This window comes from Accipiter gentilis, chromosome 4, assembly GCF_929443795.1.
Source record: "Accipiter gentilis chromosome 4, bAccGen1.1, whole genome shotgun sequence".
Classification (NCBI taxonomy): Eukaryota; Metazoa; Chordata; class Aves; order Accipitriformes; family Accipitridae; genus Astur; species Astur gentilis.
In genome coordinates this window covers 9,337,638-9,351,544 of record NC_064883.1, presented here as the reverse complement: position 1 = coordinate 9,351,544, position 13,907 = coordinate 9,337,638, and the positions used below count along the sequence as shown (strand labels likewise).

Sequence of the window (13,907 nt, the reverse complement as noted above, 5' to 3'; positions counted from 1 at the left end):
AGAGATATTTGCCTTTTCATATTTTATCCCATTTCCACTTGCTTCTATTTAAAACATTTCATAATAGTAAGTAGCCCTTTCTGCTTTAAGCTGGAGAGTCTGAAAAAAAATGTGCTTGGTATCTGACATTACTGACCACTTAGACTTGCTGCTTTTTATTATAAGTATTGGCTGGTTTGTATGCATATTTTTAAAACTAAGATTTAAGATTTACATGTTATCTGGAATTTGATCTGCAACTCGAAAGGCTACTGTAGCCACGATAAGAATGAAAATAACCCTGAACTGTTGAAAATTCAACTCGGAGCACCCAAAGTGGTAATGACTGCAATAGTAGTTTTGTCGATATTTATAAATCAATGCAAACCAGAGACTGGATGTTTTAATTTACTGCAGTTTCAATGTAACTGATACCCTCAAATTTAGAGCTTTAAGCTTTGTGAAGTGCAATGTTATTGCAGGGCATGCATCCAATTTTTAAAACATTACATAGATTGGAGACAGATGAGCTTTTCAGAATTATTTTAGGCCTATTTTGATTGAATGCCTGAGATGCATTTTCCAGTGGAAATTAATTGCATTGATGTGAAAACAAATGAACTCCAACCTCAAAATTAGCTGCAGGTTCATGCTCGAACCAATACTTAAAAGGGAGGGAGTGGGCATAGATAGTGACTGGAAATTACAATGACAATATACACTTTGTTGCAAGAATAAAATAACCTTTTTTCAGTGCCTGCTCTTTTTTGCTGTCTCTCTTAGTGTGCATGCATGCGTAGGGAGAGAAATTTTCCCATGTATCTGTGGTTGCACATGAGTGGACAATGGCTATTACTAGCTATCACTTCTTCCCCTTGCACGCTGCTGGAAACTTTTGCTGGCCTGTGTCGGCATCTAAGTGTCTGAGATCTCCAGTAGCCACTACGTGTAGTGCTTCTGCCATTGCCGTGGGGCATATCTGTAGCACACCGTTCAGGGGGACTCCTCTGGGGGACTTTGTTAGCAAATAGCAGCTAACAGGATTTCTGGTTAAGTGAAATTTGCCTTAGCTATGTAAAAAATGCTGTACGTGAGTTTGGGATTCCTGTTTGCTCGACTGATGCGCTGAATCCGTGGTAACTCCCATTGAGATGTAGGCAGAGAAGGCAACGTGAGCTCTTTAAATAACGAGAGCAGACAATGCTGGCTCGGAGCTGACCTCTGTTGAAGTACAGATGCAGCAGTTCTCCATGACTTTGTTCTTTCTGCCTTGAGATTCACCTCTTCAATTGGGATTTTTAGCATGTTTAAGAGACGAAGCGCGTGCAAAGGTTCCTCCCAGGAAATGGCATATATTCATTTTGATCTTTATGAAAGTTTGAAAGGAATCAGTGAAGTGGCTTGGAGGTGGGAATAGGGTCACTGAAGATATATAGCTATTTGACAGCTCTAAGATATTTTTACACCTGGAGGTGACTTGCTAAACAGATAATTGGGAGCACACCCTAATGTATGTACTCCTCTCCCTCCTCCCCCACTGCCACCCACTGAAACAACCAGCAGCTTTGAGACGCTGAGCACGTTTGGGGCTGTGACTGCGGTGGGCCATGCACGAGTGCTAACTCTTCTCTGGGCTGTAGAGAGAGCTTGGCACCGCAGGAACACGTGCTGATGGTAGAAGTGCTAGGGAAGCAAGGAGTCTTAAAAAGCACAGACTATCTCTATGGTATTCTTGTTAAAGGATGGGATTAAGAGCTGGATTTTGGTCTGCTGCTGATCTCCTATCACATCTGAGACGCCTCCAAGCTTCTAGTTTTCTATTTTACTTATTTGGCATTTTGTTTAAGAAATCATGTTTGTATTTTCTTAAATAATGTCTTTTTTTTAAAGGTTTCTACAGTATGTGTTACTTTTATAGTATTTTGGTGTCGAGGGTAGAATTTAGATCTCAGCAAATAAATCATCTCACATGCGTATACCTACTTGCTTTCCTCACTAGTGACTGTGGGCAAACTCAGCTTTCCTTAGTGCATACAGCACAGTTGTGTCTTGTCAGCTTTAGACAGACTAAATCTGCTAGTGGCAGATGCTGGAGTGTTTTTATCTCACCAAGACTGTTTTCGTTAGTCAGTCTTTTTCTGGCAAGATTGTGACCAAATCGATGCTACGGGTCCAACTGTAGCATTATGGCTACGTCTGCTATGAGTGGTATTGCCACATGGTCTTGACACCCAGGCATGTTTGGAGCTACTGTCTTTGGCTTTGTACAAGCCCTAGGCTGATGCAAATGAATGAGAAGCTGATGGATAAAGTTTTATTCATTTTCATGGGTATGGAGCTGAAGAAATGTAAAGATTCAGATTCATCCCATTTTTTTTGGAAAAATTGCTGGAAGCTCCTTTTGGGGTGCACTGTGTCTTTCTGTTGACTACCACAGCAACTGTGTTTCTGTGGGGACCTAAGTTAGGTGCTTGAAGTGAATTGGCCATGATTGAAATCAGCCTGGGATTTAAGGCCTGTCACTTAATTAGCAAACTGGTGTTTTAATTCAGGACCCTTCTTCCAGCCTCCTTGGGCACCACAACCTTCCTGCTCTAACTTTTACAACACTGGGTGTGGGGGCAGATGAGGGGACGCTGAGGAAGAAAAAGTCAAGAGATGTTAAGCCATCTGAAGCATAAGGTCTCCATAGCAGTCCTGTCTGCCTGCAGGCTTATGAGAAGATCAGCAAGTACATCTTTCTTAGACATGCAGGCAGGCAAACATCTCCGAAACACAGGGGCATGAAACTGCTGCCGCAGCATCCATCATCCTGTGGAGGACAGTGAAAACATGTGCTGTCATCTTTGACATTTTAATTGAAAAGAAAGTTTACACAGATTTCGACCTTAAGCAGTGTGTTTATACAAGTGTATACAGAGAAATAAGCTGTCAGTTCAGAGCAGGCTCATTGCTATAGGAGTTGGTTTAGTAACTGAACAATCCAACATTAGCTCACACACCTTGCCTTGTTCCATGCCTCAATAATTTTTAGTAGAAATACTTTGCCTAGAGGCATGCAGTTATTAAAAAAGAGGCTCAGCTTGCTTAAAGTCTGGAATTATTAGCTCATGGTAACAAGCCTGCACTGGAGAAACTGTTGGTTCTTTGTTTTCATGACTTTGCTGTAATTCACCGTCTTATTTTCAGAGACAAACTTCTGCTTTGTTTGGGAAGTTAAAAAAAAAAAAAAAAAAGAACAAAAAAAAAGGAAAAATAAATCACTTCAAAAAGATTCTTTTTTTTCAGTTTTACTATAAAGCAGGGTTTACAAAGCTCTTTTATCTTAGTATTTCTATTAAATTGCACAGGTCCAAATAATAAGGGTAAATAGAATTTTGAGAAATTTGTTTTACCACATTTCCAGTATAGGGATCTGTTGGTAGTGAGTACTCATGGAGAACTCTCCAAATACCCTCTTGGCCCTTCAAGAGTACAAGGAGCTTTTTCTCCATCCTTTTTGCAACCTCCTATTCTTTTCAGATGCAGAGTTGCGAAGGTCAAATAAAAGCCATTTGCACTGCTGTAACATGTTTGCAAATGGAGTCACTTGAGCAAACGAAGGCTCCAGCACAAACCTGGCAGAAGAGTTACGTGATGTTCAGTTGTCACTTTTGTCTGGATGCTGGGCTTAGGTTTCTTTCCAGCTGTTTAACCTGTTGACATTTTTCCTCAATGAGCCTTAAATTTTCACGTTATCTTGAATTTGCTTGCTGGCCTGGAGTCTTAAGTCCGACCCTTAAAAAGAATGGACATGTTAGAAAATGTTTGTGTAAGCTTTACTGCTGTTATTATTCCTGTGTTTAAGTCAGCTGCCATTTGGTACGTTTGTGTATTACTGCTGCCTTTTTTCTTCAATGACAACTGATACACCTGTATTTGTGCTGATGCAAAATCATGTGTTTTCCTGAAGAATTAAGCTTGTTCCTGTCTGAGCTGGGAGACCATGATGACAGTGGAACATCAGTTTGACATCGTTGCTTGCTTTCATGATCAAATCATGTATATACTGCAGGTTTTGTTTTTGTCCCACTTTTTTTATTTTATTACAAGAATGTGTTTTTATATGAGCTAGTTCTTTATAATCCCTTGAACCTGCCTTTCGCAGTGTTTCCTTGTTTTGCTTTAACTATGCCATTATCCTTCACGTATCATTTGTGAGTTCCAGCTGTGTGCATAACACTGTGCAGAACATAAAATCTCCGAGGAGGTTATAGTCTGAGAAACCATTCTAGCTTTTCGTATTTTTCTTGTAATGGGTCAGGCAATAAGACCCAGTGAAATATTTAGAGGGAAGGGAAGATTGAAACCAGCAGTTTCTAAGACCTGTAAGAGCCAAAAGGCAAATGTTAATGGGTTCTGTGAGGCTTCCAAGGACCTGCTGGTCCTTGTACTTATGCTGAATTTGCAGAGGTTCCTTAAACATGTGTTTGGGAAATATAGGTGGCATTAGCACAACTGGAGTTTCTAAAGGCAAGATTTATCATTGACTAAATCTTTAAATAGAGTTTGGCCCACTAAGTACATTACAGCAGTGGAGCTACTGATTTGTGGGGCTTTTTTCCTACAAGCTCGGGTGAAAAGTACGGAATTCTTAACAAATTTTGGAGGTGTTTCTAGTATTTTACTGTACATATATCCATTCCCAGTCCTTTTTTGATTTTTTTTTTTTTTTTGGCTTATTCTTTCCCTTCAGTTAGATGTTCTGCTTATTCTTTCCCTTCAGTTAGATGTTCTGTCCCTGTGAATTAAAGCAAGTGAGCAAGAATGCATTTCTGATGGCGTTTGCTGTGTTCCCACTGAACAGCTTCTTAGGTGACATCAAGGGATGTATGAATTGAGAAGTAACATCTCTGCTTGCTTTTGACTTTGTCCATATCATTTCATACCTGTATGCTGCATCTTGCTCCGTTTGTGATGCTTTTTGCTGAATTTCTTCTACCTCTGTGCCAGTGTATAGCTTGTTATCTTAATTGTGCTAGCTCTCCTCAAACACTTACAAGGGCTTTCCCTTCACTTCTGAATCAAGCTTCTTGTGTTTAAGACTTTTTGCAGCTTAGCCTTATCTTATCTCAGTCCTCCAGTTTCTCATAACAATGTCAAGCATCACTTTCACTTTGCCAGTGTCTTTACCATCAGCTAGTTTCTCTTTCCCAGGCTGAAATCTCTTCTCATCCAACACTGGGAAAACACCTTAAGGTAACACATATATGAAAATATATGCACACTCTGTTTAAAAATCTCTACAGAAAGCATAGCTTTGTCTGGGTGCTCCCCAAATCCTGTAAGTTATGAGCCATAATTTTCCCTCTCTAGAGTATTGCCCTTCCTGTGCCTCAATCTTAGTTACTCCCTTCTTCTTGCAAACTTCCTCGGTCCTGTCATTTCTGAGCATACGAGTTAAATAAAAAACTTACAAAGAAACAAAAAAGAAACCAGAGGAGTGCCACTAAACTGTCTACAATTCTTTAGCATATTTATTTGCTTGTGTGTTCTATCTCCATCCTTTACTTTTCATCTGTTTTGTGTCTCTAGATTGTAAGCACACTGTGTAAGAATTGTCTCTTATCTGTGTTTGTACAGTGCCAGGCTCAATGGGGTCCCGGTCCCGGCTGGGACCTTTGGGCACCACCACAGTATAAATGTCTGCTACTGATAATAATAATCTACCCACATCATGCAGATGTCTGGATTGTCTGAGAAATACAAACAAGGATCTTTACTAGGTTGGCAGGGAGCCATTAATTTTAGGTGCCAGTTTTCTTTTCCCCTGGATATGGTTTGGCTCTCTGAAAAACCCAGCGACACAAACCACCCACTTTTTGGAAGGCTTGGCTCTCTGGTGATGCTGTGATTAAAACATTGTTAAACATGGGATATGGCAGGTCAGGTGAGGTCCCTGCAACTATGTGAGGTATTCCAAGTACTTGTCTGATGCTTTGTTGTTGCTTTCCTTTGTGTTTGTTTTTTCTTTCCTCCTCTGAATGACGAATAAATTGAAACTAGACAGAACCATCCTACTTATTTTGGGGAGGGAGCACCTCAAATACCGGACCACAAATGAGGAAAGCTATAGTTGGCTTGATAGGCTTAAATAATGGCACTGCGGATGAAACAACAGCAGACCAGCAGTAAGTGAGGCAACTCCTCCAGTCAGTACACTTTTTTCAGGTTAAAACATCCCCTCTGTGTCTTTGCCCTCTGACTGATTTTTTCAGGTACTCTGGCCTCAGTAGCTGCTGTGGAAGCGTTTTGCAGCTGGTCTGTAGAATCATATGCTCCAGTGAACTTACTTTTTAGCAATGAAAGTTTAATTGCGACAATACCTGCTTGTCCATGAGACATTCAGAGCGTAGACCGTAGCCAACTGTGCTGATTCTTAGCATGGTAGGCTGCTTGGGTGCTTCAGCTTGAAAGCTGAAGCACCCAAACCATGTGCTGACATACTGACATACCTTGAAAAGATCCAGGCTGCTGGTATGCAGTGGTTGCTCCTCATTACATTGATTGTACAGTATTAGCCTTATTCACCCAAGTCTCCCTATTGCTTCCACTTGCTCTTCCTCATTTGATCCTTGGTCTATAAGCTTTTTGGGGCAGGACGTCACCCACAGTTTTTGAACTAAGGCTTCTAGGCACTGTTGTAATAAATATATGTACATTCGTATATTTACACACACATGTATCTATAAAAATGATGAAAGTCTGGGCAAGTCTCTGTTGCGTAACTGGAGTGTGGTGCAGAAATCCCTGAGCCAGTGCTGACCCAAACATGGCAAATTGCCACAGCACAACCAGCCACCTGTGGGTTGCTCCTGTGTGAGTTGGCTGGGTCTGGAGGCCATAGAAAGTCAAGAGATTAGTTCCTTTGCTCCAGTGCAACTCCATATACTTACGGCTTTATTTTTTCCATACCAGAGCCAACTAAAGTAGAACAAACTGGGTTGTGGTGCAGGTGTTCTTGCTGAGCTTGCATGAATGCTACATGCAGGAGAGCAAGGAGCAGGAGAGAGGTCATGGTAAGGCCCACTGACCAGGAGTGCTTTACCATAATAGAAAGCATACTGCAGTGATACTTTAAATAGCATCGGTCCAGCTGCACATAGCCCTGAATGGTCTAGGTCAGTATGAACCTAAGCTTATGAGACCTCAGCAGCAAATTGCCATCTGCAGAAACTGTCTGTGAAGACTACAAGTTAAGGGAAGCCTAGTCTTTTAATAGATGAATGTAGTGTTTAGTCATCAGACAATCTAGAAAACTGGGTCAGGTAGGTGTTGCGTCATAGCAGACAGAATATGGTATTAATCAAGAAGGCACATAGCGAAGTATATATCATAGATATTTGATTACATTAGTGGAGCTATCTGTAATTGTTGGGTAGAGTCATATGATGGAACATGATCGAGTCACCATGGCTTACCGGGGTACCGCCCATCTGTTTAAATGTTAGTAAGGATGACTCATGGTGTTAGCATGGCTGTGCAGAGGGAGGAGAGCCAACGTGGTCAGTTACAGCAGCTTGGCTAACGTGATATTTTACTAAGCCACCGTAACGCTATCCATCCAGGCCACGTATGCCCAAAGAGATAGTGTACAAATGCTGACTGAGACCCCATCGTGTACAACGGCAGGCTCCTGCTGCAACACAAAATTCTTAAATTTGGGAAAAACCCCACAGATAGCCATATTTTCGGTGAGTTTGAGCACTTGCCAGTTCTCTATCTTATCTGTCCTTTATTTGTGGGCTGTTTGCCCAACGACCCTATTTATTTAGCAGCACAGGTGCCAAGGAATTAAAATCCTCAGTCAGCAATATTGACTGACAGTCTGCAGGCAGCACCTCCTCAGCATTTACAAAGAGAGGAGCAGAGTCGATGTGTCCAACATTAAAAATAACAATTATAAACTCTCACTGGCTTTCTTTGCTGCAGGGTAGAAAGCAACAACAAAAGAGATTGTGTTGTCCTTGGAAGGAGAAGAAATGTCTTAGACAAATTGAGTATCTCAGCCTGTACGGTTCTGTGCCATACACATTCCCTGAACTCTGTGCAAGTGAGTGCGCATGAGCAAGTGCTAATCAATGACCTGTATTCAGTGTGGAAGCAATAGAAGTATCTGTGAGTACTGGCCAATGTCAGCTTCCCCAGTGGGGAGTGGAATCTGGTGTGCATTATGTAGCACTTTTATTGGTGGCAGGAGTGGTGCAGACTTTTCGACAAAGAGGGTCAGCCTTGAAGCACAAGATTTCTCTGACTGCTCTGCACCTCTTTGCAAAAACACCCTTGGGAACAGACTAGCAGAAGTGTAGCAAGAAAAAATACCTGAAGTACTGAGGATTTTTTTTCCTCTAGCTAAGTGTAAAGCATATGCAGACCCCCAAAGCGAAGCAGCATTTAAAGGTGAAACTGGGGACAGCAAGGAAGCTTCTTTGCCATTTTAATAAATACCAATGATTCCCTTTTGCCTAAGTCCCGTATTCCCAAACTCATTAAAGCAATTTTGGAAATTTTTTTGGCTCTGGAACATATAAGCAAAACTGAAACTGTACAGTCCCTTGAGAATCACTTGCACAAATTGCATAGGTCAGGCCAAAATAAGTTTCTGTCAAACAGCCTAACACCTAAGCTTATTATGAAACTGGTGAATTGTACAAAGGGTCTGTATGTGGGACAGTCTCAGAATGAATAAAGGGGAGGGGCTGTTGTCATGGAACTTGTTTTACTTCGGTCCCACTGAAGACTCAAGTGATATTTCTATTGAATGCATTGCTCCTGTTAGTTCCCGTAGGCTGCGCCTAAGCCGGTGGACCCAGAGGGCTGCAGAGCTCCGGCGGGTGGGTGGGTGCACACCTCAGTCTCATCCCAGGACAGGCATGAGAGTGCACCAGCCCTTGCTCCTTTCCTGGCCACTCCTCCCTGCCCACTTTCCTGGGAGGAAAGCCTGGGTGCATCCCTGGCAGGGGCTGCAGCACGCTCTGTTCTGCTCCTCAGCCCCCCCAGCATGGGGGTCTCAGCCCTTCTGTCTGGCAGCTGTCACACAGACTTTGAAGTACGAGATGGAGAAGACCTGTTTGAGCTTGTTGCCTGCAGCTCAGGTGGTAGTTGAGGTGAGGATGGGCTGGTGGGAAGTGGACTCTGCTTGTGGGGGTCACCACAGCCTCTGGAAACCAAACTGAGATCGTTCTCACATTCAGTCTGGTAACTCCTCGCTTTCTTCTTTTCAAAGGATCACTGAATCTGCTTTTCGTGCTGTTTTGACCCTGTCCTAATGATTCGTCAGTCCTCTTGTGCAAATGAGTGCTGGTACATGGAGCAGCTGTGTTTTAAGTGGAGAGTAGGATGGGTCAGGGGCTGTGTACATTATTTTCTGAGCTAATTTTTCCTGCACTACATCCTTTCCATTCATACCACCTCTACAGCTCCCTAGGCTTAGCCTTGTGCTGAGCTGACCATGGAGTGCCCTATCCGCAAATTGCTTTGTGTTCCCTCACAGTGTTTCTTGCACCCTCTCACAGGGTTACACAGCATATTTGGGAGATACTTTCTTTGGGGGGGTATGAAGATGTGAAGTACATCATATTCCTCCATCAGCAGATAACCAGGGAAGCGTAGGAAGAGCTTCTTGTCTGTATCTGAGATACATTTGTTGTTGTTTGGGGGGGGGGGGGGGGTCCCCCCTTCTGAATAAGTACTGTATGTGTCTGGGAGAATTTTTAAAACATCCTTCAAAACACAGGCTTTTTCTCTCCATGGAGAACCAAGACAAAAGGATGGGTTCAGTCATGTGCAGCTGCTGAAGAGAGGGCAGCTGAGGGCAGAGGGGTGGGAAGAGCAGGGCTGTCTGGGCACGGCAAGGACTTTGAGGTGGCATTTGTTGGGACAGAAATGTTTCTGGGGGGAGCGGGCTTGAAGAGAGGAGGGTTGAAGGACTGAAAGTCCAAGGATGGGAAATACTGGGCAGTTTTAGGGAAGAAGGGATTAGGTGGTTTGAGCTCCAGGCAGAAGAGGATGAGACTTGTAGGTCAGAAGAAGCTGGTGTTGCCATGAGACAGGCATCTCCGCTTTGGGAGCCTGGGTTTGGTGTCCTCCATATGGGTGGTCTGTGAATCCCATTGCTCACAGCCTTTGGCCTCTTTGCTTCTTGTTAGATAAATGGAAGTGACAGCTAAAGTTAGAGGAGGTGTGTATGTATTCATGATTGCCAGTATCACTTACAGTTGGAGGGGCAAGAAGTAAAAAGCCCCATCATTTGGTGTGACACGGTTCAGACCAAGTGGGAGAAGCGACTGTCTTCCCCCTCGCAACTCTGAGGTTATGACTCTGCTTCCCTGACCAGCTCAGCTCAGTTTTGAGGGTTTCATGGTTAGTTGTGGATTTGTCACTGAAGCAAAGGATGCTTCTGCCAAGGCTGAAAATCAACGCTGATGTTTAGACGCTCCAAATGTCTTTAGACTCTTTCCGTGCTCCCCCCTGCAAAGGCTTTTCAAGCTCCCGGACTATGCCCCCTTCTCTCCAGTCCTTCTCACCTCTAGGGGTATTCTCTCTCCTGCCTAATAAACAGTGTAAACTGCCTATTATACTGCAGAGCATCCTACTCTGTGAGAATTTAATGTAGTAGCTTGTACTAGCAACGTTTGTTGAGGCACTGTATGTGAAAGCTTTCTTATTTTCATGCTTTTTGAGAAGGTAACCAGTTCTATTTACCAAAAACTTCAAGCAACTCATACCTTCGTAACTAAACACCACTCATAACTTCAAAACTAAAAAAAAAAGAAAAAAGCTGATTAATTTAACTAATTCCTAAGACCACATTCTTAAAAGCTTTTTTCAAAGAGTTGTCCCAGCTTTGTTTAATCCATTAATTTTATGATTCTTCTTCTGAGTGGGCCTGCTTTCTCACATGCACTCTTTTCCCTGTGCTGTACTTAGAAAAATCCTCCTAAATCTTTTGAACTCCTTTTGCCAAAACAACTCACTCTGCTTTTTTATAGTCCGTACTTTTTGCCTTTACAAGCTACTTAATCTGAATGTAATTTTGCTAATTTTCTTTCCTTTTTTCCATTTTCTGTGCCCTGGTGACATGCTAACTGGTAAAATACGGAACCTTGCTTTGGAACAAAGACTTGGTGGAGTTTCACAGGAGAGAATATCAAGAGACTAAATACTCATTTTAGGGTAGTTTATTTACAGGTGGTAAAATTTCAGAATTAATTTAAGAGTGTTTAATTTTCTGTCATAGTCTGCAAAGCTATCAGCCAGATATAATTCTGTTCCCGAGGGCTGAATTTACAGCACTGCACTGGTGTGGCATGCCAGGAAATTTTCCTGCTTTGTCTGTAGAAATCTTTTGCTGGCCACTGTAAGATGCAGAGGTGCATACCCTGAGAGTGGCTCTTACGTTTACATTCATGTTCTGTCAGCGAACTGTACTGGTGCTTTAACCGATAAACAGTAGAGGGAAGATGATTCATCTGTTTCTTGAAAACTTTCTGTTCTACTGATTTATACAGGAGAGGACAAAAGTGGGATTGGCTTATCTGCGCCTGCTTGTCTAGAGTTGCCTGTGCCTAGCAATGGCTGGCATGGTAAGGCTTGTTTTGGTCTCCATAGCCTGTGACAGCTTTCTTTCCTTTTCTCCTAGGCCTGTCCCAGGTTCTCTGTCTTCACTACTGCACCTACACAACCGACAAAGACAGCCTATGCCTGCCTCTATGCCTGGCACCCTGCCCAACCCTACCATGCCTGGATCTTCTGCTGTACTCATGCCTGTAAGTTTTTTGGGTTGGGTTTTTTGGTGGGGAGGAAGGTTGGGTTTTTGCTTGATTCAGCCTATGCAGAGGTGACAGTCTGCTGGATTTTCTGAAAAATCAAAGTGTAATGAGTTAAGGAAGCCGGACCCTTTTCATTGCTTCATCTTACAGAAGAGTATTGCTGGTGCAGTTAATGGCATGTTAATTAGTGTGGGAGTGGTTAGACACAGTTTACATGAGACTACAGTTTCTGGTTCTCACACTTGGTCATGTAGGTGAGATCAGTATGTCTGCTGGAGCAAAAAGTTTTTTCTGAAGACAGACAAAACTGGAAAAGCCATGCACATAAGTTATGCCAGTGAACTCTAAGTAATCCTCTTGTTTGTGGGAGATAATCAGCTAACAATAAAGAAATGTGACTTACTTTTCCAGCCTGGTAACTTGCACTTCATTAGAATTTGGTCATGATCACTGCTCGTCTTCCACTCATTTTTGCAGAGATGGGAGCATTTCCCATCTTCTGGGAGACAGGGGTGCTTTGCAGCTGTAGCTTCAAATTCTTAAATTATTTTAACAACCCTTTCAGTATAAGACATTTGGGCAGATTAGGGGTGGAGATGAGTAAGGATGGCACGGGGAAGAAGGGACTGGGAGAGGAGAAGTTTAAGTTTCATTCCAGGATGTTCAGTTTGGAAGACAACTGAGAGCAATCGACCATGGGAGGGAGGAAAGCACTGCTTGTTCTGGCTTTGCTGGAGCAAGCGGGACATTCCACAGGGCTACAAAGATTCAGGTTTGGCTGCTATTTGAGCAGTCATTAATAAGTTATTAATTAGTAACTTGTCAATAAGGCTCTCCTGGAATATTGACCAGTAACTTAAAAAAAAAAAAAAAAAGACAGGTCACTGTGGGCAGTTTTTTTCTGGCATGATTCCAAGGAACGTGAAATGGAGCAAACATCCTGCTTCGGTGTAAGCTCAGGGGCCTTCGGATTGCTGCCGGGGAGCCCTTCGGGCAGCTCTCCTTGCAGACAAGCAGGTGTGCTCTGGCTGAGGAGCCCGGGGACGTGAGCATGGGGGTGAGACAGACCCTATCAGCGCTGGCTGCCCCAGCTACAGCTCCTGCACCACAGCCTTTTCGAAAGGGCTGCAGAGGAGATGGCAGCGGGAGCCGCTCCTGCCCCATGGGGAGGGCGAGGGACCCTGGCGGAGGCAGCTTCTCCCCGCCAGTGGGCAGTGGGATGCTGTCCTCTCCCCCAGGCCCAGCACCCATTCTTGCTGGGATCATGGAGGGTGGGAGTCAATAACTCACCACAGGGCACAAAAAATAGTTCCCCTGCTTGGAAACGCTCAGGAGGATCCAAAAGCTTCTTTCCTGTATCAGCCAAAGATTCAGGGGGCTGGCCCAAAGCGAGGCAGGGTGCTCAGCTCTGATTGAAAGCAGCGCCAAAACCCTACTTATCCCCCCTACCAGTCACTAGCAGTGTAACAGGGCTTGCCTCTTTTCGAGGAAGACACCCCAGGAAATTATTTTATCCAGGCCTTACTGCCCTTAGGTTTTGTTTGAAAATCGTATCCTTCCCTCCCAGCCTAGTGAGATTCGCTTGCAGAAAGGGCTCTCAGTAGCCAGGAGGAGTTCTGCTTTCTTTTTTGCTATCTCAGCAGTAGATGAAAGCTTCCCTTACAAGACATATGGAAAACTCTTTTCAGCTGAGCAGGCCGAGTGAAGGAAAAAGAGCCAACTCGTTTTCCATATACTCAAGATTGTGGATTTTTATTTATGTTTTTAACAAGCTAAGTTGGGCTGCACTGACAGGGAAAGCCACAACTTTATACAGTGATGCTTTTAAAACCACTTAACTCCAAGTGTTGTTATATTGAAAGGGAGAAAATCATTACAAAAAAGCTCAAACCTGGGTGGCTGCTACGTTTGTTTAGTAAAGAACCCTTTTCTTTGTAATTGGCTGTGAGTTTTCAGGGCCGATTCTGATGAAACACACGCCTGCATGCATACACACATGCAATTCATGACACAGATTGTTATTTTTCCAGTCACGACACGAAGAAATAAAGCTGAGTCCATTTAAATAGAAACCGAGCATAAATTCTTGCAAATGTCTCCAGACGTTTTCAAACCTTT

General features: G+C 43.2%; 1 protein-coding gene across 3 annotated transcripts in view; it reads left to right on the top strand.

Moving 5' to 3' along the window:
• Window positions 1-13,907, top strand: part of CREB5 (cAMP responsive element binding protein 5) — a 261,819-nt gene that overhangs the window by 181,594 nt on the left and 66,318 nt on the right. For all 3 annotated transcript variants that reach the window (XM_049798733.1, XM_049798734.1, XM_049798732.1), the window contains one exon: window positions 11,660-11,786. In XM_049798733.1, coding sequence (XP_049654690.1) covers window positions 11,660-11,786 — 127 coding nt within the window. The remainder of the gene's footprint in view (window positions 1-11,659; window positions 11,787-13,907) is intronic.